This window comes from Podarcis filfolensis (assembly GCF_964270895.1).
Source record: "Podarcis filfolensis genome assembly, chromosome: 9".
Taxonomy (NCBI): domain Eukaryota; kingdom Metazoa; phylum Chordata; class Lepidosauria; order Squamata; family Lacertidae; genus Podarcis; species Podarcis filfolensis.
In genome coordinates, this window is record NC_139610.1 from 18,692,970 (window position 1) to 18,716,075 (window position 23,106).

General features: G+C 38.6%; 1 protein-coding gene across 4 annotated transcripts in view; it reads right to left on the bottom strand.

Moving 5' to 3' along the window:
• Positions 1-2,726: 2,726 nt before the first annotated feature.
• SLAIN2 (SLAIN motif family member 2) overlaps positions 2,727-23,106 on the bottom strand; it is a 33,416-nt gene continuing 13,036 nt past the window's right edge. Inside the window, exons 4-9 of one of the 4 annotated variants that reach the window (XM_083630432.1) lie at positions 22,073-22,234; positions 19,867-20,226; positions 13,916-14,053; positions 8,677-8,754; positions 4,900-5,215; positions 2,727-3,179 (exon numbers count right to left, since the gene is read on the bottom strand). In XM_083630432.1, the coding sequence (XP_083486558.1) occupies positions 3,113-3,179; positions 4,900-5,215; positions 8,677-8,754; positions 13,916-14,053; positions 19,867-20,226; positions 22,073-22,234 (1,121 nt within the window). In that variant the 3' untranslated portion in view covers positions 2,727-3,112. The remainder of the gene's footprint in view (positions 3,180-4,899; positions 5,216-8,676; positions 8,755-13,915; positions 14,054-19,866; positions 20,227-22,072; positions 22,235-23,106) is intronic. The other 3 variants (XM_083630433.1, XM_083630434.1, XM_083630435.1) reach the window with 3 other exon arrangements.

Below are 23,106 nucleotides of genomic sequence, written 5' to 3' on the forward strand. Positions count from 1 at the left end.
CTGCTTAGCCCTAAATCACAGATGTCCAATAGTAAGTACATCTCTAAAGAATGAAGATGACCAGAGTAATTAAATTAACTTCAAATGCTGAATTGTATATACAGATTTTATTTTATTTTTTAAAAAGAGTCAAAGAATGCTGTGGTAAGAATATTTATATTTTTTCCATTTTTTTTTTTACTTTTTTATTAACACTTACAAAAACATTCAAACACTGAGAAAAAAATTAAATAACTTTGGAAGCAGAATTCCTTTCTTTTCTGCCTACATACATACAACAATTCTGAGCTGTTGGCACTAAAAATAATCCACATTCATAAAACCCTTACTACTATTATCAAACATAAATTAAGAAAATCATAGGCACTAGTTTATCAAATTCATGTTTCCACACTTCTTCAATATACCCAAACCTCTAAACACATAAAGCCCTAGGATGTCCTGGTAATCAAATAAACTGGTAATGCACAAAATCTCCCCTAGTAAACTGGCAGTTTTCTTCTTTCAGGAATTTGTATTTGCTGGATTTTTATTATGATGTAGCAGCAGGATGTTTCCAGAACTTAATACACCTTCAAAATGGTTGAACAGCTGAGTTTGATTTTTAAAAAGTGGTTTATAAAATAAGGCGATGCACCTTGGTTAAAAAGGTAACATCTGAATTTCTGAACAACATAAAATAAACATTTTCCCAATAAAAGCACAAATTAGAATTTCCTCACTTCTGAAGATTGCAACATCTACTTCATTAGAGCCAAGTTTGAAAAATGAAGCCCGATAAGTTTTACCTAAAATATTTTGGTACCTCGCCTTTTTTTTTGCTCAACACCACATGTGTTGGATTAACAGTCCAACACTGTTAATCCTGCCTCAGGTTTCCCACAGGTTATTGGCTACTTTGATTTCGGAAGACACACCAGATCAGTAGATTTCGTCCAGGCAGACTTTTATCTGGATGTCAAGATCAGGGGAAGTATTTTTTAATTAAAATGAATTCCACTTCCCAGACTGTGCTTATGATTTGCAGTGCGTATCATTCCACCGTATACAAAAAGTAGCATTGGAAAGAATTGTGAAGAAATCTACTTAGAAGACCTGTTTAAACCGAGAATCAGAAAGAATGCCCAGTCTTTTTGGGTACTTGGACCTGTTTCTTCCCATAATGTGTCTTTAGAAATCCGCATCCTAAAAATTCCTGCAGTAAGAATCCCGTGACTTAAACATGGCAAAATGAAGGGCCTCTTGTTTAACCAATAAAGACTGGCCGCGGATTATGAAACTGCTGGATCAGAGATCTGGTCCTAGTCTGTCTTGTTCACTTATCCAATTCAAGTAAAAGTTGCATGGCTTTTAATCCACTAAACTAAGAAAACTAAAAATCCGAGGACTGTGAAATTCTAGGATGAATTACCATTTGCTGCAAGATTCAAAACACACATATTATGAGGCAGGCATTAATGAGGTTAAAAGGCAACCTACCACACATTCCAACAGAGCCTGTTGGATTCTTCAGTCATTACATAAAAAGTATCCTGGCTGCCTTGTTTTAACAAGAACTTCATGAGTGCTGCAGACTCATAGTGGATGTCATACTGAGAGACTGCCCCATCCATAGAGACATTTACAACGGACATGCTCCCAACTTGCTGTTTTCACATCTTCAGTCATTCAATGCAGCAGAAAACAAAAACGTTTTTTTAAAGGTATGTATGTGTGTGAAGGGAGGGAAATAGGGTGTCAATAGCAGCAGGGTTTTGTTTTGTATTTTAACTGAGCAGGGAACCCTGCAAACAAGTAAAAATAGTGATAAGTATTGGTTAGTCTGACAGCCACTAGAGGAACTAAATATCTTGTAAACATATATGGCTGGGTTGTTTTTTTTCTTTTTCGTTTTTTAAACTCTTACCAACAATGTAAAATACAGGTGTAAGGCAAAGTACATAGTTAAAATACTAACATGGGCAATAACTTCGGAAGAAGTATTTACAATTAAACACGAATCAGTTTAGGAAGCTAATCATTTTTTTTCTTTAAAAAAAGATAAAGAAAACTCCCTCATACCATGAAACATTACCCACATGAATATAATCATTTGGTATCAACAGTACAACTCATTTCCTTAGTATCTCTAGGGCATAAGTGCATAGTCATCTTTTCTTTATGTTAACTCTACGCATGTTCAGTTGAGTTCCAGGCTGTAAGCACTGAGGTGTGATTTTAATGGACAATTTCTCCCTTTTCAAGGAAATTTCATCTGAAAAAGGACTTCTCAAAATAGTGTGAGCTGTGTTTTTCAAAATGTCGTTTGCGATAGCAAAGGCCATCTTCCTGAGCCAGGAACTGCGAAGTTTAGAAAGATTGTACAGTTGATACTAAGCCCTTTTGGCAATCCAAATGAGACAACACAAAACCAGTTTGGGTCAAGAAATCAACATAAAAAGATGCAACCTATCCAACCCAGATATATGAGGTCTGCTGCATCCGGATTGTTCAAAAAGATAAAAACAATGACATGGCTTCCCTACCACTCCCAAATGAGACTCCAGATAAAATGGTTCTGCTGTGACTCAGCAATTTCTCCATTCAAATCTTCCACAATTGTTTAAAAGGATTTCACTACCACAGTAGCACTTGGCAAGCCATTTCCCCCCCTTTGATTAATATGTTAATGTTTACATACTACAGCTCCAGAAAATTATTTTCCTTAAATCAAATCAAGTCACATATGGATGTTTTAGATTTTATTTTTAATTTTATTTTTACGATTTTACATGCTGTTTTTCAGGATAGATGTTTCTTTGGCATTGTGTTAGGTGTTTGCCCAGATGTTGACCACTGTATCCATGAGAGCATTTATAACAATTTTTAGGTAGCAGAGGAGAGAAAGCTCCGGAGGTGAAAAGTGATTCATGTAAAAGTGATTTGAGTGATCACCAAGTATCTGATGTTAATGTCATTAAAGTGCTGTTTTATAATCTCTGCCAGCTTGTGCTAATTAAGGACAGAGGTCTGGGGATTTGCAAACCCCCAAAGTCTTATCTGATCAGTCTGCATATTGATCTGTCATTTAGCCTGGGGAAGGAGTACCTACTGAACAACGTTGCTTTGCACTTCAGTAGCAGCCGTCCTTCCAGCTCTCATCTTTCACATTGCTATAGGTTTTGGGAGCTGGCAATGTTCTGAAACACAAAAATACATTCCCAAGAAAGTCTTAGACCATAATATACAAGTGCAACTGCTTCTTTAAAATTACAGTTCACTGAAGGTATTAGCACCAACTATTGTTCATTTTAAGAAGTTATCCCCAACTTTTAACAATATACGCTTAGAGTAACTAACAGACAACATTAACATTTAAACTAGTTTTAGCATTTCAGATACATCTGGCTGGCTGCTATTGGGAACAGATGCTGGACTAGATAAGACCTTAGCCTGATCCAGGAAGGCAATTATCATAAATACTGCCTGATCTTTTTTTCATTTCACTTTGTTCAGGTAGGTCAGGTTTCAGAAAAGACTGCTCCAATTGTTTTCTCTTAAATTTAACCTAGTACCAAAATCAATCCAAACTGACTCGCCCACAAACAGCACATTCTACTGGGGCTTTTGTGCTGTGCAAGCTATCTTGAAATGAACAAGAACTGCATTAAAACACGAGAGTTCCAATGGAGTGGCTTCTGGTGAGCTGTGCCCAGTGAAAATAACAAAGCATAAGCTTGGCTGTACCTCTGTGTTGAAGTTAATTGTGGCAACAGCAACCTCTTTAGCTCAAAAGCCACTTATATTCAACTGAGAGAGAAAAAGTAAATGCTTGGTGTTAATACTGAACTCAGTGAGGGCTAGCAAATGGGAACTGCAATAGCTCTCTGTCTGTGGAATGCTCTCTCTAGGGAAGTTTGCCTGGCGCCTCCATTTATACACCTTAAAGCACCAAGCAAAAATGTTCCTTTTTAACCAGGGCTTTGGTTGACCTGATCAACATCCCATACCTTTTAAAAATGTAGCCCTTTTGGGGGGAGGTTTTAGTGGGTTATTGCTTTTATTTTAATTTATATACTGTGATCTTTTTATGTGACTCCGGGTATAGGGCAGTATATAAATTCAATTAATAAACAACTACTACTACTACTACGCAAAACAGAGGGTTTTCTGATCAAAAGCAAAAGGCTTCCGTTTGGATGTTCATCCAGCATTTAAAGTGGCTGAACTGCCATGGAAAAGGCAGGATTCAGTTTGCAGGTGGGGTGGTCTTCAACCCAGTTTTATATCTGGATTTTAGGGCCTTAGCCTTCTTTTATACAATTAAGATGGGTGCACCAGCTGAGCTGCGTGCCTTTCTGAAACCACCTGATGTTGCTACAGTGATCCCTTCCTTAAGTCATCTCTTATCTTGAGGTAGGGCTGCCTTTGAAAACAGTTTGGAAAGTTCAACAAGTTCAGAAGGCTGCAACTGGGCTTCTTATGGGAGTGAAATCTAATGCTCATATTCTTCCCCTTTTGTATCACCCATATTGGCTGCCAATTCTCTTAGATTGTGAGTGCAATTCAAAGTGACGGTTTTGACCTTTAAAGCTCTAAATGGCTTGCAACCAGCTTACCTGAAAGATGCCTTTCCCTGGTTTTCCACAGTCCACCCCACTTCAGTCAGCATTCTGTGACCACTGAGAACGTTCATGCTCAATCTTTAGGTCCTGTCCTCCCACCCCCCAATACTCTGCAAATACCTCTATCCTGTGGGTCAGTGGTGCCTTTCTGACTACATAAAAACAGCACTATGAGAACTGGGATTGCTATTAGCGCACAGCACAAATGATACACTATTGGAGTTCGAGACATGCAAGCACTTGTATGGAAGACTGCTTCTGCAGTATGAAACCTTAAAATGAAAGCAAGACTCACCTGCGAACAGGCTGTGCAAGTTTGCTACGAGGCACTGGTATGCCCCCAGCGGAGGGGGCACTAGGTCTTGGCAAACCACTCCTCATCCCTGTTGTCCCTGCGGGTCTTGTAAGCGTAGCACTGTTGATGCTGCTGGCTGGGCTTGGAGAGACTGAATTGGGAGCTGCTAAAGGCCCTGGTGAAGAGCTGCTATGTGAAAGCTGGACAGCTTCTGGAACAGCAGAGCTAGGTCCATGGTTACTAAACGCTTTTACCGGCTGTCTCAGAGCCAGAGGAGATGGTGCTGCTGGGGACCGGAATTTACTGGGAGAAGGAACTGGAAAATCAGCAAAACAAGAATGTCATTTTCCATGACAAAGAAACAACAAAATGCAGCTTAAAAAATAGGCAGAAACTGTTTCAGCACCTGCAATGTACTACAGATTCACACAACACAACACAGAGGTATTGATGTTTTAGACATCTTTTTATAAGGTCAGAGTTTGTGTATACACACTCACAATGTTCTACTGAAGGAGATTGACATTTGATGTGTGGCAGTATAAAAATGGACACCTATCATCAGTTGTGCTAACAGACAGAGAAGTAGTTTTGTACCTATTTTGGTCTGACCATTTTCAACACTTTCTTTGGGGGTAGATATGTATTATGCATACAGTCATTCTCATTCAAATTATTCATAAGATGATGTAGCAAACCTAGCCAAGTTTGTAATGCACTGCAGATTTTTTAAAAAACATGCATTTAGTATGAGAAATGCCCATTACTACTGAATTTGTTCTGTACACTGTGAAAATACATTTATTAGGGAGTATACCATAAATATGAGGCAATGTCTGAGTGTTAAAAGCACCCCAATGGAGAAGGTTTTAATCACAGACAATATAAGATGCTATTCCTTTAAGAAATCTAGGAAATATAACTATAGTTCATAGACAGTGTGGCTAGACCTTTTGTTTCACGGAGGTGAATTACATGCTGGAATCAATATGATGAAGGCAGGGTTTATAAATAAATAAAAATACAAACTCACACTAGAAGTTATTGGAATCTAAATTCACATAACTGTGCACATCAGAACCAAGTCTGAATTGCTCTTAAAGCTCTGAAAACTCCCATGACCCTCAAATTACACATACAGCATCTTGAGAAAAGATAAAGGTGTATAGAGAATCCTTATTGGCGTGTTTCTGGGGGAACATTCCACAGTGGCATTATGGAACAAGACATGCCAATGATCAGACAATGAACAAACACCCCAGGCAGCAAAAAGCCAAAAGCAAGTGAGCTGTTTCAGAAGAGACCAGTAACTACAAAAACTCCTAAATAAGAAAAGTAAAAAAGTACAAGAAACCTCAAATGTAATTGCAGGATTTAAAAGGCATTGAACCTGTAATGAAATAATGGATGCAGTTTCAGTGTGCTACAGAAAAAGGTTTTTGGAACAACTGAACAATGTTTATAACATGAGCTTTATGAATAAAACTGAAGATGAATTTTTTTGGAGATTCTTATAGTCTCACATACCCTTTAAAATAAAACAAAAACTAGATTCCCTAGTCCTTTCTATTCAAATTATAAGAAAGACCATCCAAGCTCACTTTATACAAAATTTCAGTTTCCAACACCCCACTCTGCCCACTTACTGCACACAGCTGTGAATTTTGCTGTAACAAAAGGTCCTTTACAAGAGGGAGCATGTGGCTGAAAAAGAATTTCTTTGTTTGAGCTCCAAACTATGACCAGCTTTATGTAATTATTAATAGACTGCCTAGTTAATTCCATTACACAGAAGCCTTTTGCTTACAAAACATCTATGAACATCCACACTTCTAGAGAGACTATCCACACTGATACTTTTCAATATTAATGATCTCAAGGCAAAACTGAATGGTCTCCCGTATATGACATAATAATGGCCCTTCACTTAAGGCAAGCATTGCAAAAATAATAATAATGGAGGAATATGTGGTAACAAACAACAACACGTGTGTTGAGAATAAATACCTTGCGTAATCTTAGCCCTATAGGTATAATCTATCTGTGTCTACCGACCGACCCACCCAGAGTATTGATCAGCAAGCAACATCCTGATATAAGAAGGAAAGGAGAATTATAGCTTCTTGTAAATAACTGCAGTGAAGTATGCCACACAACCTAAACTTGTCATTTCCTGCTTTAAAAAGGAATTTACAGTATTCTAAAACAAATGCAAGAGATTGTTAGAGGTATTTTATAGGGCCAGAGAAGTAGCATATTGTTGAACTTAGGTGGAAGAAGACATTTAGGTTATCCATCCATTAACCATTCTAAGCAGAAAAAGGACTGGTGTTTCAGGAGTAAGGACACAGAAAACCCTAAAGTCCAAAATAAAATTCTGAGACAAAATGTGCTTTGTGAATGATCAAATAGTCTGGACTGCTATTGAGTGTATCACAAAATATCAATAAATAATTAGAACAATGCTATGGTCCAAGAACAAAAAGAACTGAGATAATGGGCTTCAAGACCTTGCGTCTAAAGAAATCATTCTTTCAAAAAACTATTGTACCAAATCACATAAATTCTGAACTGACTAGCTTTACACTGTACCCACAAAAACTTTCTACACACCTAGTCATAGCAATATGAACATGAAGAAGCCTCTCCAAAGATAATTTGGCTAAGATTATAAACTTTTAATAGGGAGCCAAACCAAAATGACATGAATAATAGACGTAAGGCAGAATTCTTTGAAAATGCTACATGTGTGTTCTGCAAATGCACTGCACTTGGCAAATGTTTCTGCTTCAAAATACTTAGAAAAAATGTTCTTTAAAATATCTCATTTAGCAATGACAAATGCAAGCTATATTTTGAAATTATGTATTATGAACCAAAGTATTAAGCAGATGTTTTAAATGATGTGCTGATTTTATACAGAGAATATTGAAGTTAAGGGCAACACAATGGGATAGATAATCTGCCTAAGTCTAAACCAACAGCTCCACCTTCAACCAGGAGCAGTTGTTAATTTCTGAAAAGTATCCAAGTTTTCCAGGCTTGAAGAATTTGGTTCAGCTATCCCAAACAGGCTACAAAGAAGACTGAATAAAAATGACAACTAAGGACCCAATAATTAAAGGTCTATCTGGAGAGTGTTAGGCAACCTTAGAACTGTTCTAAATATGCCTGCTACTTTAAAATAAAGAAGAAGGCAAGTTGAATTAAATAGCTGTTCTCTTTAGAATTTAGCTTAGCACTAACTTTTCTTGAATTGTAAAACCATTAAGAGGTAAGAGTAATCAATGAGTTCTTTAAAATCATACCCAGTCTTTTGAGAACTCCAAGACAGCGGGCAGTGCTATTGCCCAAAACAAAGGTATAGGCACCATCTCTAAACCTAGAAAACATGAGTTTGCCCCAACTTAATATAACCTACTCTTATGCTTCTAAAGCAGAACATAGGATAAATTCTAACACAACTGATTATTTTATCAGTTAAGGTATTTAAGCAATCCTAAAGCAGTGCTGATAATAAGTTTTAAGATCAAAGCTTGCTAAAACTTAGCATTTATTTTCATAAGAAGCATATGAAGGAAGATCACAACAGTCAACAGGTAGCCAATAGTCAATGCTGAAATGTTCTATAAAGGAGCATTTATGCCATTACATTCACCAATAAAAGCACTTGCTGTTAGACTCCAGTTGCATTATTTCAACTGCATAAGTCTAAGCACAAGGGAACAATTTTCTGAATTTAACTGGATTTCATTAAATGGCTGTAAGCTAATTTACCTCCTTTGGTAGCTGGAGTAGGAAGTAGCTGTTTGGTTTTGAAGGCAACACGGGGCATTTTTTTCTGCCTTTGCAGAGCTGTTGAAACAAAGACATGTCATATCTGTCTAAAGAGAGAAGATAATGAATTCAAAGTTCACTTAAGATTTTAGGACCTTATCTACCTAGGAAAAATCAGGAAGCAAAAAAAGCATAACAGTTTTCAAAAGCTGTTACGGCTCCAGTAGTAGTAGTAGTGGAGGAGGAGTGCTTTGCTTTGCTTTACAGAAGTGATGCTCACCACATTAAGGATTGCAAAGGTAAATGTCAGATGCTTCATGGTACAAACTGTGTTAAGCGTTTTAGCAGGCAAAGAGTTTCTTGCAGGCCAAAGCCCAAAGAGGCAAAAATAATCCACACGCCCAGAAGTGAAAACAAACCACCAGCCAGACATGCCACAGCCAAATCAGTGCAAGGTTAAATTCAGAACACAACGGTCACATTTAACTCAACAAAAGACACAAAATTTCAGCTCCAAATAGTCAATTCAGGAACATAGCTTCTTTCTTCTGAAGTTGAAGAAAATGTGTCATAACACGTATGTACATATATATGCATATTTATACACAGGAATTCGCACAAGACTGATCGCTTATTGAAGCTAGTATTTCTGCTTCAAAAACTGTAATTCTGACCTATAAAGAAGAGTCAGGAACAAGCTCAAACAACAAAATGTCATCTAAAGCCAGCTGCTGTATCTAAGAGGTCTCTTGTAAGCTAATGCCTGCCATAGATAGAGAGGACCATACAGGCAAATCAGTGCTTGAAAAGCATTCAAGTATGGCTGAGAATTCAACACAATATGGTGGTCCTCTGCAACTGTCATCCTCAGACACAGTTCTAACTTAAGTCAAAATAAAGATATATATTTCTGAGTCACATATACATTAAAGAAACTTAAGTGACTTGAAGGAAAGAAACATGGAGCTCAGCCAAGCCTTCGCCATCTTTCTCGTGTGTGAAATATCTCATAGGATCAGTGTTGCACTTGGCAATTGCTAATCCAGGTTAAAACAAAATGAGATATGCCCTTAAAATCAATTGGATTTTAAGGATCCTCACTAAAGCCAGGTTCTCAGCAGTTTACTTGTGCATTGAGTTTTGTTTTAACTCAACTTGGGAAATAACGGAACTCAGATAGATGAAGACAAAGGGGGGAAATCATGCAAGAATTGAGGTACTGCAGAATAATTTAGATCCTGTAGCCTTCTCCTTAAACGCAGATCAAGTCAAAAGCAGGCTTCACAAGAACCTGCTCCGCACTTCTCTATGCTGAGCAACATGGCATTGAGACCTAGAATGAGAATTACCGTACCTAGATAAAAGTGTAACCAAGGAAATGGTGTTCTACTACTGCTACATTGAATTGTTAATACACACCAAGCAGCACTTATTTATCCTTGATTCCCCATCTCCCTTCCCTTCAGCAAGGAGAAATGCGTTCTTTTTGCTTTGGATAAATGGATGTGCCCACTTTATCTGACGGTACAAACTTAAGCATGGCTCTTCAGAAGTCAATTCTGTGGGGAGGAATTGAATGTTGCACTGTTGCAAATGTTCCACCAGCGTAAGCATTTCTGCTCCCCCAATGGAACAATCTCTCCTCTCCTCCCCCCCCCCCACTGTTTTCTCCTGAACTCCCCTTACAGAGCCAAGGGGGGTTGTATTTATGATTCCACAATTAAGTCACATATATAAATCTAATAAATAACAACAATAATGCCATTAAAAAGTGTGGCTTACTTAAAAAAATAATAATCTTATGGACCGAAAAAACTATTTAAATATAAATATTAGTCCTTCAAATATAGTCCAGCCCACAACCTTCTATAGCGGATAGATAAGACATGTAGGATATACTGTTTGCTTTAATGCTGTATAAAAAGCCACGGGTATGTTACCCAACCAACACTTTCTCTGACAAGTAACATCAAAATACAGTTTCAAATCAAGTATTTACTCATGGCAAGAACTGCCTTGTTAAACAATGCCAGAAAAAGGCCACCTAGTATCTGCCTTCAGTGATGGAGAGAGAAGCATTTAGGAATCTCACAAAAAAGGTATGTCTTGGTTTAGAAAGAGACATCTTGTGACCATTCATTCCACAGACTGCATTAATATATGCTTCCTCTGTATATTCTAAACCTACTGGGAGTTTAATTGGATGATCCCAGTTCTAGTGTTCGATATAATTTCTCTTTTCACACACATGCTGCTCCATACTTGTTCCAGCCCCCAATCATCTTTGCCATACGTTTTCTGTGGCATTTCTAGAATAAAGATATCCTTCTGGAGACTGAATGACCAGTGACCAGAATAAGACACAGTGTTTCAAATACTGGTGCACTACCAACTTGTACAGCTATTTTATTTCCAACCCTTTAGAGATTCCTAACCTTGAATTTGCCACACCTCCTTGAGCTTTCTGTTTTAACTTCACAATCTGTTTCCCAGGTAGTTGGAATCAATTCGATGTATACGTCAAGTTATAATTAAAAGCCACTTTGCGCACGATCAAACACCTGCCACTGTACTGCTAACTAATTCAGTTGTAGAGTTCCACAGAATCTGCTTAAGCGTTTACCATTTGAAATAGCTTGGCGTAATATGCAAAATGTCCAAATAAGTTTGGAACAAGTTAAATACTACTGACCCCAATATAAACATTTTGTTTTACACCGGCAACTTTCCAATCCTTTGGAAAGCAGGGTGATTTTAGTAGCGAGTTGTGCATTGTAATTAATAAATCAGAAATTTAACGTTTTGAGTCTAAGAACTTACAGATGAATGTGATGCTGCTATGGTAGCATTTCTTGTGCATGACTTATGTCTTCAGTAATACATTTGTTGAGAAAGTTGCTCACATTGATTCCACTATATCAGTCAATAGCTAAATTACCACCTTTTTCATTCTACAATTTCAGTTTGGTGGAAGACTGCAAAATTTGCCTTCTGTGCTGCTTAATAGTTTAAAACAAGGTTTCAGAATAAACCACACTTAAGAAAATGGAACCATAAGGAGGTTACTAACTTGTACGAGAGCTATAGATTGTTAAGGTGATCATTTTTTCATGAGCTAGAACAAGCCTTGAACAGGACGGAAAATGAAGCCAAACAAATCCAAAATTCCAACTTACATTTGCAAAGGTTTGAAATCATTTTCATCAAGACTTCTACAGGTATGTTAATGAAATATATTTATGTTTATACAAGGTTAAACTACACTGATACACTGCCGACATACTTTTCATTACCACCACCCATATGTTAGGTATTGCAGCTTGTGAAAGTATAAATTAGGGAGTGAACTAGAAGCAAGAAAAGGCAGAAATCAAAGCAACCCTCCCAAGTTAATCTCATGCAGTGCAACAACCTGAGGAAAGAGTGAGAAGACCACTGCAAGTGTACAGTAGTATTTTGCAAAAATAAACAAATAAAAACCAGTAAATACAGGAAAACCCCAAAGAGTTGAATCTCCATATGCAAAATTATATACACACAGGGATTTGAACCTGTGTCCCTACAGATGTTGGACTCCAACTCCTATAAATAACAGCCACAAGGTCAACTAACAGGTACCCCATCCCTTATCAACACAAAAACAATAAGCGACATGCTGTTTTTTTAAAAAAAACAGAGAAGCTCCCATTAACACTTAGAGAAATTTCCCTTGTGATTAAAATAAAAGTTTTTAGGGGGATTTTTCATGAGGACTAGGGAGGGTGATTAAGCTCCCTCTCTCTACCAACCATAGGCCAAATACTGACTAGGCCAACTGAGTGGTTGCTGACTGCAGTTAAACAAAGGTACACATAATGTTAAACCATGTATTTGTGTGTAATTTGGCTATAGGCTTCCAAGAAAGCATTTGTTAGTTTTTCAAAAGGGAAGGAGAATGCAAATTTCAGTCCCAAAAGAGGAAAGCACTGCCTACATTATTTTTGCACGATAGGGACCAGATTCATATCCTTCCTTACAAACAAGGAAATTATGATCAGGAATTGAAAAATCAGCTCTCCATTTATACAGGCACACCTTTCAGACAAGTTCCATTAAGGGAGAGGCTGATTCTTTGGCAACGTGGATGTGTAAACACTTACTCCTCAACTTCTATTAATAAAAGAACCTGTTCATACAAGACCTTATTACTCTTTGATCCCGTAGTTCTATTACAATTTATCATTTGCAGAAAGGAGTGCCAACTTTGTTCAAAAGGACATTTTCCTCTGGTGAATATTTTTATATTTTCTACATAAAATTATTGTTTCAAAACAATTCAGGAGACAAGCTTATGGCTATAAAAGTGTATGCCTCTGAAAATGTTTATGTATGCAGCTGATCCAAGTAATTCCGTTATGAATACTGAAAAGTGAAAATAACAATATGAAAATGCAACTTCTTTCTTTTAAAATTTATAATCCATCTTTCAGGCTGGCAGGCACTTTCGAGTTTGATGTCTTAATTTTCAGTCATTCATCTGTTGGAGGTAACAGAAATCCTGACTCTCATTTCATATTCACTTCAACTGCTTGATACTCGCTGAAATTTGTACCAAGGCAGAATGGCAAAAGATGGGAATGGGGACCATTAGTACACTTTTTACTATCACCCTACGGGAATCAAAAGCGTGTAGCTGCAAATTTCAACACAGCTAGGGGCAATTCAGAAGACTTTATAATTCCTTGCTTAGGGATGTTACATGATAATGAATGCAAGCTAAATATAAAAAATGCAAGTTACACTTGATTAGCAAATCATAGAATCATAAGAGTTAGAAGGCGTCCTGAGGGTCATCTAGTTTTCAACTCCCAGCAATGCAGGAATTCTGAACACAGCCGCCCCTGGGTGGGCTTGAACCACCAATTTTCTGGTAACAGCCAGACCCACTGACCCACTGCACCAGAGAGACCAAGCTTATGGGATGTTCAAGATAGACCGTTGCAGAAAAGGCTTCCTATTCAGGACAGCAGATATTAAGGAAACCATCAATATTGAGAAGTAACGTGGGATGGCAATGTACACATACTTAAGTACTGTACTCTGAAATGTTCGTTTGCCCAACATACATCAGATCTGACCAAGCTTGCATTATCTGCATGAAATGTCTAATCCCTTTACCATGAAACTGTAAACACGCTGCTAATTGTTTTCAGTCGACTCTCAGAAGCTGTGTTTACAGCGTCACTGTAAAGATACTTACTGGCTGAGGGTTGAGGTTGAATACGAGATATTCCTCCATTTGGCACTTGAAAGTTTGAGTCACTTCTACTGTTTTTCACAGACTCAACTTGGATGTTAGATGTCCTGGACAGGTTTGGAAGACTACGCCTTAGTTTCTCTGTATTAAGGAAAGATAACAAGAACACCACAACATACCATCTGATGCAGGAGACTGAAATATCATGGCAACCTGAAACCCGAAGGACAAGAGGGGGCAAAGTTTGCTACAAATCTGCATAAAAGAAATGGTATCTGCCTAATGTTACATTATCAAAATTATATCTAAGAAATTTTAAATCTAGTAAGATATAAAATTACTAGATTTTAAAAATGTAGAAAGAGAAAGAGATGGAGAAAGCAAGTACAATTTGTCTATTTTTTTCATCCAGAGCAAAACTTACTTAACTTTTGCTGTCTGGTAGGAGGGGTTAGGATTTAAGGTATAGAAGTAAGAAAACTGCTGGTCTACTCCATTCTAATATCTCAACATAACCATGGTGAGCAAATGTGTACCAAGAAAGCCCAAAACACATACAGTAGTATGCATACAGACTCCCTGTAGATAGGTCAGGGCCTGCCCTTTCATCTTCTCTCTACCATCATTTGCTCATGACAGTTATGTCATGAGAATATGACCTATGAAAGGAGAGACAGGGAAATAAATATGTCTGACAAAGAATATCTTTTTACATATGTCACTGTTGTTTTGGGAAAGTAAACAAACATTTTATCTATCTATCTATCTATCTATCTATCTATCTATCTATTTGATTTATACTCTGTTTTTTTAAGAAATCTTCCACAAAGTGGCTTACAATATTTAAAAATACAATGCTTCTTGCTTTATCAGCTAAATGGGACTTCACTGGAAAATTTCAGGTTTTACAAGTCCCACCATGCAGAGATATCACTAATATTCACCTTCACGATGGCATAAAACTATTATTTAAGCACCAAATTAAAATTATGAGAGGGGTTCTACTGTCCTCAAATGAAATCAGAGTTTAGACATGAAGAATTCAATAAATTAACATTATTTTAGTTTCAAGTTAACATAGACATAAGTCTTTGCTCGTGCTAATCAACTTTATGGTTGGTATCTAATCAACCTGCATTTTGATCCTTCAAGATATTTACTGTTAACATTTAGGTAAGATTCACATTTGAAAGGACCAGTTTCAACAAGCATAGTTATATTCTTTTCTGACTTTTTCCTAAAAGGAAACATGCTTTCAAAACAACAGCGCATATTGGTTTATAGTTACAGGTAGGTAGCCGTGTTGGTCTGCCGTAGTCGAAACAAAAAAAAAAATTCCTTCCAGTAGTACCTTAGAGACCAACTAAGTTAGTTATTGGAAAGAAGTGTGCATGCACACGAAAGCGCATACCAATAACTAACTTAGTTGGTCTCTACAGTGCTACTGGAAGGATTTTTAAAATATTGGTTTATGTTAACTTTTGCTTTCTCCAAAAGGCAGATTCTTCTAATTGTTGTTGTGGTTGTTTTACATTAAAGTGAACAGTGCACAACTATATCCCTATGTCTGAAAATTCTTGGAAAGTAAATTGAAGTGCAAACTTGAATATGTAGAATAGTCTCTGGCCATGTGCTGAATTGGTCATTAGAACATTGAAAAAGTCAACCGTTACTGGCCAACTGAGTAAAATAAAGCCATGGAATTAGACGTAAGACTGTGGGCAGACATAACATTCAACAACTTCCTTGAATGACCTCTTAAATTTAACAGACTTGGGAATAAAGAAGTCAAGCACCCTTGGCTGCTTTGGAGGCATGTCTGTCTCCTTACGATTTACATCATTCAAATACATTTGATTCCACAAGTTTTCATGTGTGGCACACCCATTTCCCATCTACTTTGTGGGATCTCTTTAAGACAGATAGCAAAATTTCTTGTTGGTTGTTGGTGTGTCCCTGCTTTTGAGGGCAATATAGGAGAAACAAATGGAAAAGTTCAAAAGCAAGAAAAATAATGCAAGTAAGCGGGAAAGAAAAGTTTAGCAGGACTGTTCAAAGAAGCTTGGTTCATCCTGTCCAAAAATTATACCAGAAATAGATTTCAGAAGCTGCATTTATTTGCCTAACATATATAAAAATAAATTCCACCCCTGCAGATGGACTCCCACCACATGCAGTTGTACTGTTACAGTGTAGGAAAGAACTGGACAGGATCCCTTGCCACACAAGCTATGGCCTTTTACAGCAGCAGCGCACTATCAGAGAAATGTGGGGCAGCATCACCATGGACACTCTGACATCTCTATGGACAGACAACTGTAGCAGCAGTCAGCTTTTCCCTAGCTCCCAAGTCCACTACTGTAGAAAGCAGACGAGGGCCCTTAACTCAGCATTGAGGACATTAGGCATTTCTTGAACCAAAGTAAAAAATGTAGCAGCAACATGCATTTTCATTTGTACCGAGGAAACGCACTGTCTAGTCAGACTTGGGAGAAGGCAACAGACGATTGTCTGAACCAGATTTCAGAATTGTCTGATTCTTTCAACCAGCAGCATGGTGCATGGGTATATGCGCATGCAAGAAAGCATGGGATATGCTAGGAGAACGTGAAAAGAAATGAGGGAAAGCTTTGTTTTTCCAGCCACACTATTACTTTTGCTATATCAGGAGTGTCAAGAGTCACAAGGTGCAACAAGCAAACATGGCACTGACCACATGCTTTGATGAACTCTGCAGAACAGGAATACAATTATCTGCCTCCCCTCCCCGTTCAACACATCACAACCTGATCTTGGGCCTCAGCACCAGTGCTGCTACTCACCTTTCTAGAGTCCATCTCAGTTTTCTTTCTGGCTCCCTATTCTACCCACCCTGAACAGTCAATAGCAGGCAGCACATTTGATAATGATTGCAAAGAGCGGATTGCAAAAGGATGAAGCAGAATCTCAGTGCAGAAAGTGGAAAAGAAACCTTCTCCAGAAGCTGGAGACTTTAACCAGTATTTTCTCCTAAATGGATAGCTTTTCCAGGTTCGATTTTTAAAAGCATGTGCAAGGAAAAGGTTAGCAAGGTGCCCGTGTCAAAGCACATCCCTCCCCTCTGAGAATTGTAAATTCTTTTCTACTGGACTTCTGCAAGAGGACTTCTGTTACATTTTATAAAGCTGTCCCATTCTGGGCTTAGAGCATGTGCAGGAGATAGTGGCAAAACCTGTTTAGACAGATACCACAGGGAGAGAACGTGTGTATTGTGAGCAATAACGTTTCTATATTTTATAACCTTCAAGCTTTGGGGGAAAGGTACCATCTGTACATAGCCACAGGATTATTTTGATTATTTAAAGAAAAAACAAATGACCGATAACTAATGGGCATGGGTAAAGGGACTGGGAGGACAAGACAAAATACCCCACATTTCTTCACCAGGCCTCAATTTCTAAAGCTGTGCCCTGAACATAGGTCCTAAAGAACATGCAATTCAGCTACGGCAGCATTAGCAAGAATTGTGATGCAGAGGATGTACAGAACTCAAAGCTTTAAAAACAAGGAACTGAAGGGAGTGAACAGGAACATGGAAGCTTTAAAGAGCTGAGTTAATGGATCCATTTACAGGCAAACTTGCTATATAGTGAACTGGTCTTACCCCTCCCCTTCCACAAAGCAGAGTTTGCAATGCACGATATCTGAAGGCATGCCTCGAGATATCGAAAGCAATTGAAAAGCTGAGGAACAGGAACATCCAACAACAACAGAAAAATAACACTGCCAAATATTGTTTGTGGGATCTCCTAGCACAGGCTCAGGGTAGAGCTCTCCATAATAAGTGAGAAGCCAAGCTGAGTGATCATCAAGCAAGTGCCGTTCTACATACCTCGTCAAACTCCATTCAAAATGGTAACATCCTTTAAAATGGAAATGCTGACACAACAAACATCTTGGTGACCTTTTTCTTCTGTAATGAACTTATGGTTTGGGGAACATACACAGACAGCTCTATCTAACCAATATTTATTCTATTGTGTCCTTTGGAGAAAATGACTTGAGAAACTTTGTTACTAGAAAAATGTCAGGAATGTGTTTTTTTTAAAAGAATCTTATTATTGTATTTTGTAAAACCGACCATACTAGAATGCTCATGTTCCTCCCACAAGTTTAACTTCTACATTCCCAGATGTTAGAAACAGATTTTTAAGAATCAAATTAAGCTGCCTTATTTAAATCCTCATGCAATGTTTCCCACACGTTAGATCAGCCAAAAGCCAAGTGTACGTTGAACTTGTTGCTTTAATTCACGGATGGGGAACCTCAGGGCCAGGACACTCTCAGGAGAGCCAAACCCTTCACTGGCCCTGTTTTGCATCCTCCTTGAATGTTTGTGCCTTGCTAGAAGCTATCCTTGAACTCTAATAATGAATTCTGCTTATCTGGATGGAGTCCAGAGAGGGAAGTATGTGTAAACAAGCCTATTGTATAAAGGTAAAAATAGTATTTATTACTCTACCCACTTTGGCTTCTATCCCCACCCACAGTCATGTGGCCTAGAAGAGATTACAGCCTCTAGGCAGACAATGGTTCACCATACCTGCTTGAAAATGTATACTTTTCTTTCGTATGTTCTAATACTAAACTGTAGTTTAGTATTAACTACGGTTTAATGTACTTAAAAGGGACGTGGGTGGCGCTGTGGGTTAAACCAGAGCCTAGGACTTGCCGATCAGAAGGTCGGCGGTTCGAATCCCCACGACGGTGTGAGCTCCCGTTGCTCGGTCCCTGCTCCTGCCAACCTAGCAGTTCGAAAGCACGTCAAAGTGCAAGTAGATAAATAGGTACCGCTCCAGCGGGAAGGTAAACGGTGTTTCCGTGCGCTGCTCTGGTTCGCCAGAAGCGGCTTAGTCATGCTGGCCACATGACCCGGAAGCTGTACGCCGGCTCTCTTGGCCAATAAAGCGAGATGAGCGCCGCAACCCCAGAGTCGGCCACAACTGGATCTAATGGTCAGGGGTCCCTTTACCTTTAATGTACTTAAGCACCTTGCTCCTCTCCTACTCCTCACTGTGCAGCGGAAGGGGAGAAAACAAGCCCGGATTTGGATTGTCTTGACATGAACCTGGGCTTGTGATTTGTTTTGTCCACATAAACCATAAACAGTAAGCCAAGAACAAACCTTAGCTTCCTTTTGTGGTTTTGTTTACAGAAGAAAAAATACGAGTCCAGCTTTGCATGTCACAACAAGCCAAAATGTCTTGTTTCAAGCTTGTTTCCTTCCATGCATGGCACTGTCAAAAGCAGGAGAGAAGCAAGTACTTCTGGTGCATTAAACCAAGGTTTATTTTAAAAGGTAGTTTCATGTCGAGTGTGGACCAGGCTAATGACTGAATGCAAGGGGCAGGCCCTTTTCAGATCTGACATCAATCCTGTAGTATTCCTTCCACAGGTAAGCCCAGCTAGGTCTCATTTTGTCATCTAGTTTGAAAACAGCATTTTAGGGAAGCATTTGTGTGTGTGTTTTTTTGCTAAAGCATTCCAACCCAAACTTTCTATTTATCTGTCATTCTGTTGCTTGGTTTTGTCTTTTATCACATAAACCATGCTTATTTTGCTGTTTTATGTGTAGTAAATATTTTATATTTGCATTGGTTTTGTGTCACTCTTCTTCTAGATATTCTGCCTTTCTGATAAACTGCTCAGCACTAGAGAAATTTGAAAACTAAGCAGCCACAGAATGACAATAATCTATATCTACCCGAAACTCAATTAGCTCAATTACTTTCTAAGCTTATTGATTTCTAGTCGCCCTAATGAAAAGAATGGTCAAGATGCTTATTCTACATGTTCTTGCATGATTCTCAGCAGATTCAGCAGAAACGCCACACCATTTAGTTGGTTTTAAATACTACCTACCGCGCAACTTCCTAGGGCGCTCAACACACAAAATTTGAGACCAAGCCCTTTACCTTCGTTTTTGACATTGCTAGTCTGTAAATCTGTGGGATGGCCTTGAAGTGAAAGACGAGGCTGCTGCAAACGAGTAATCATAGGCTGAGGTGACACTCTGCTGTACTCCATCCCTCTGGCAGGTGATCGAGAGCGAGGAGAATTCCGTGGAGACTGCTTTGGTGAAGGCCGCGGTGAATTGCGTGGTGATGGAGAGAACCGGTTAACAGCTGGGTGCACCGCATGATGGCAGCTGTCTTCTTCATCTTCTAAGCTCTGCGCATCAAGTTCCTGGTCGCTAAATGTACCTCGCCTCATAGAACTGCACGACGAGCCGGAACTACGCCGAGAAGCAGTAGCTGCATATTCTTGCCGGAGACCTAACAACAGTAAGGACATTGTCTGAACTCAAGTTCTATTTGCTTGTCCGATCCCATTTGATTCTAAAGTCACTCTAAGTTAGTACAGTGGTACCTCGGGTTACATACGCTTCAGGTTACATACACTTCAGGTTACACACTCCGCTAACCCAGAAATAGTGCTTCAGGTTAAGAACTTTGCTTCAGGATGAGAACAGAAATCGTGCTCCGGTGGCGCGGCAGCAGCGGGAGGCCCCATTAGCTAAAGTGGTGCTTCAGGTTAGGAATAGTTTCAGGTTAAGAACAGACCTCCGGAACGAATTAAGTTCTTAACCCGAAGTACCACTGTATAAACAAAGAGCTTCTCTTCCTCAAAGGAAGGTGGGCATCTAACTTGGAAATTATTTATTTTAAAATTTTATTTCCTGCTTTTCTCCATAAAAGAAACCAAAAGCTGCTTACAAAAAAAAATTAAAAATACCACAAGGACAGGTCAAACAACAAAACAAAACTTTTCAAATAACTAACATCAGTTTTCATTACTGACACTAAGAGTAATGTAAAACAATTCAGGATAAAACCAGGAGTAAGTAGTTTAACCCAAATTAAAAACTCAGTAAAATAAAAAGGCCTTCTTAGCTCACATGATTTAAAAGAGAGGGACAACTGAAACTGGATTTTGTCCAAAAATGAACTGGAAACCAGTGCAGTTGAAACAAAATTGGAGTGATATGATAAGATAAATCAGATTCAGAAATTAATCTGGCCACCATATTTTGCATGACCTAATATTTCCTAAATATTTGCACAAGAAGCCCTATGTAATATGTGTTACAATAGTCCAATTTGGATGTGACCAGGGCATGCATGTCAGTGGCTGGAAGACAGGTGGATCAGTCAAGAATAATTCAGACTGCTGAAGGGAGGAGTAGGAAATTGGATCTGGCCAGTGGGCCAATCCTGCATTCTTCCACCCTTGGTAGGCCATTTTAACACTGTTACTATACCATCGAGTGACCCATCTTTCCTTTGTAGCATGACAAGCTGTGCCAGAAAGAAAAATTAAAACCAAGATGTTTCCGACAATTAGCTCTTACTTCAAGCTCTGCTTTTCTGCTGTGATTGGCTGGCTGTGGACTCCAAAGCCAGCTGATCTCAGCAAAAAAGTGGAACTTGAAGTCCGTGCATATCTGTGGAAAAGTGCTGACTTCAAGCTCTGCTTTCTGCTGGGATCAGGTGTGCTACAGAGTTCTCAGGGAATACAGCAAATCTCAGTGTGTTTGAAATCAGCACCTATCAGCTTATTAGCAAAGGAGATTTGCTGTCAATACAAATGCACAATCAGGAGTGCACTTTAAGGCTCCCGGTTATACACTGGCAGATTCAACTCCACCTGCCCCTTTGGGTATTCTACCTTTCCTGCCATGATAGATGTCTCTTTCAAAGGATCTGCCCCACCTTCAGAGATTCCTTGCTTTAAAAAATGCAGTTAGGAACCATTCTTGCATCAGTGGAAAGCCCATCACAGGTCTGACAGTGATAAATCAAAGAAAGCAGGGATCCAGATTTTTGGGATTGAAACCTATGTATGTGGCAGTCAGGGTTGGAGCTCTTGGTCTAAGTGGCCATTCACACTGGATGATGTTGTTTCCACACACCCCAAAAAATATTTTCTTGGCCTATTTGTTTCCAAGATCCCTCACTTTCCTCTGCTCAGTCTCTGAAATAGGTAGACATTAGGACAGCTCAGATAATAACTTTATGGATTATGATACATATACATTTCATATGAAATGAAGAGCAAGAATTAGTTCTCCAAAAATCTAAGTCAAGATTGGTGACTGAAATGACCCACAAATATACTTACTTTCCTCTTGCATCCGTGCTAAAATTTGCACATCTGTTAAGTCATTTAGTTTGTAATTTGAACCAATTGAATCTTCATCCATTTCTGAAGCACTTAATTCACTATCTATAGAGGATTGTGGGCTCAACGGAGGATTTCTATCTGCTGAATTTTTGTAATGACCTATAAGAAAAGGAAAAAATAGAAAAAAATCTAAAACTGTTTTGTACTATATTACTTGTCTCAGTAATTTAATTGGTGGTGGGGATTGTGCTAGAAAAAGCAACTTAAGCTAGCTGACCCACAAATTCGCTTTTCCTTTGTTTAGGTGCAGATCAATTTACAATGAGTCAAATGGCATTAACCTTGCTTAGTGCAGATGAAGAAGACTTCACTGAGCTGTCACTGAAGAAACAGAATTAAGTTGGATGAAACACTGAAATGTTTTTACAGTGTCATTAATTTATGTAATCAATTCAGGCTTCAATTCAACTCAATTCACCATTCTGAAAGTGTATTCAGGTTCCATTAATTTACACTCCATTCCTTGATATTAAGTAAACCATGGGATAACCACAAAGTAAGCTGTCCTGCCAGCCTTAACTAGGTTGGGGGGAAGGTAACCAAACCTATTGTTCACCTTCAGTCTACCTGAGAAGTACAGCCTTTAAAGAGGTGTGAGCTGGTTGCTCCAAACTCAAGACCACATGGCTCTAACAAGCCTTTCTTGTATTCCTGAACCAATAACTTAGAAACTTTCACCACTTTAACGAAGCCAAGTTTTGCTGCCTGTGTTTCTGAAAGCTGTATGGAAAAGCACATAATCTGACCTCTGGAGAGATTGTAATTAAGCAGTTTTAAACTTACCAAACGTGTGGTCTTTTCCTGTGCTAAAGAAGCGGCAACTTTGGAAGGAACTTTTAAGAGAATGATATACAGCTTTACTATGCTGCATATTTTGTGATTTTAAATCTCTGCCAAAGTTCTTTTACCAAAGAGTACTTGCCCCTAACTTGGATCTGGGCATCCAGTCACAAAAATGATCATTCAAAATT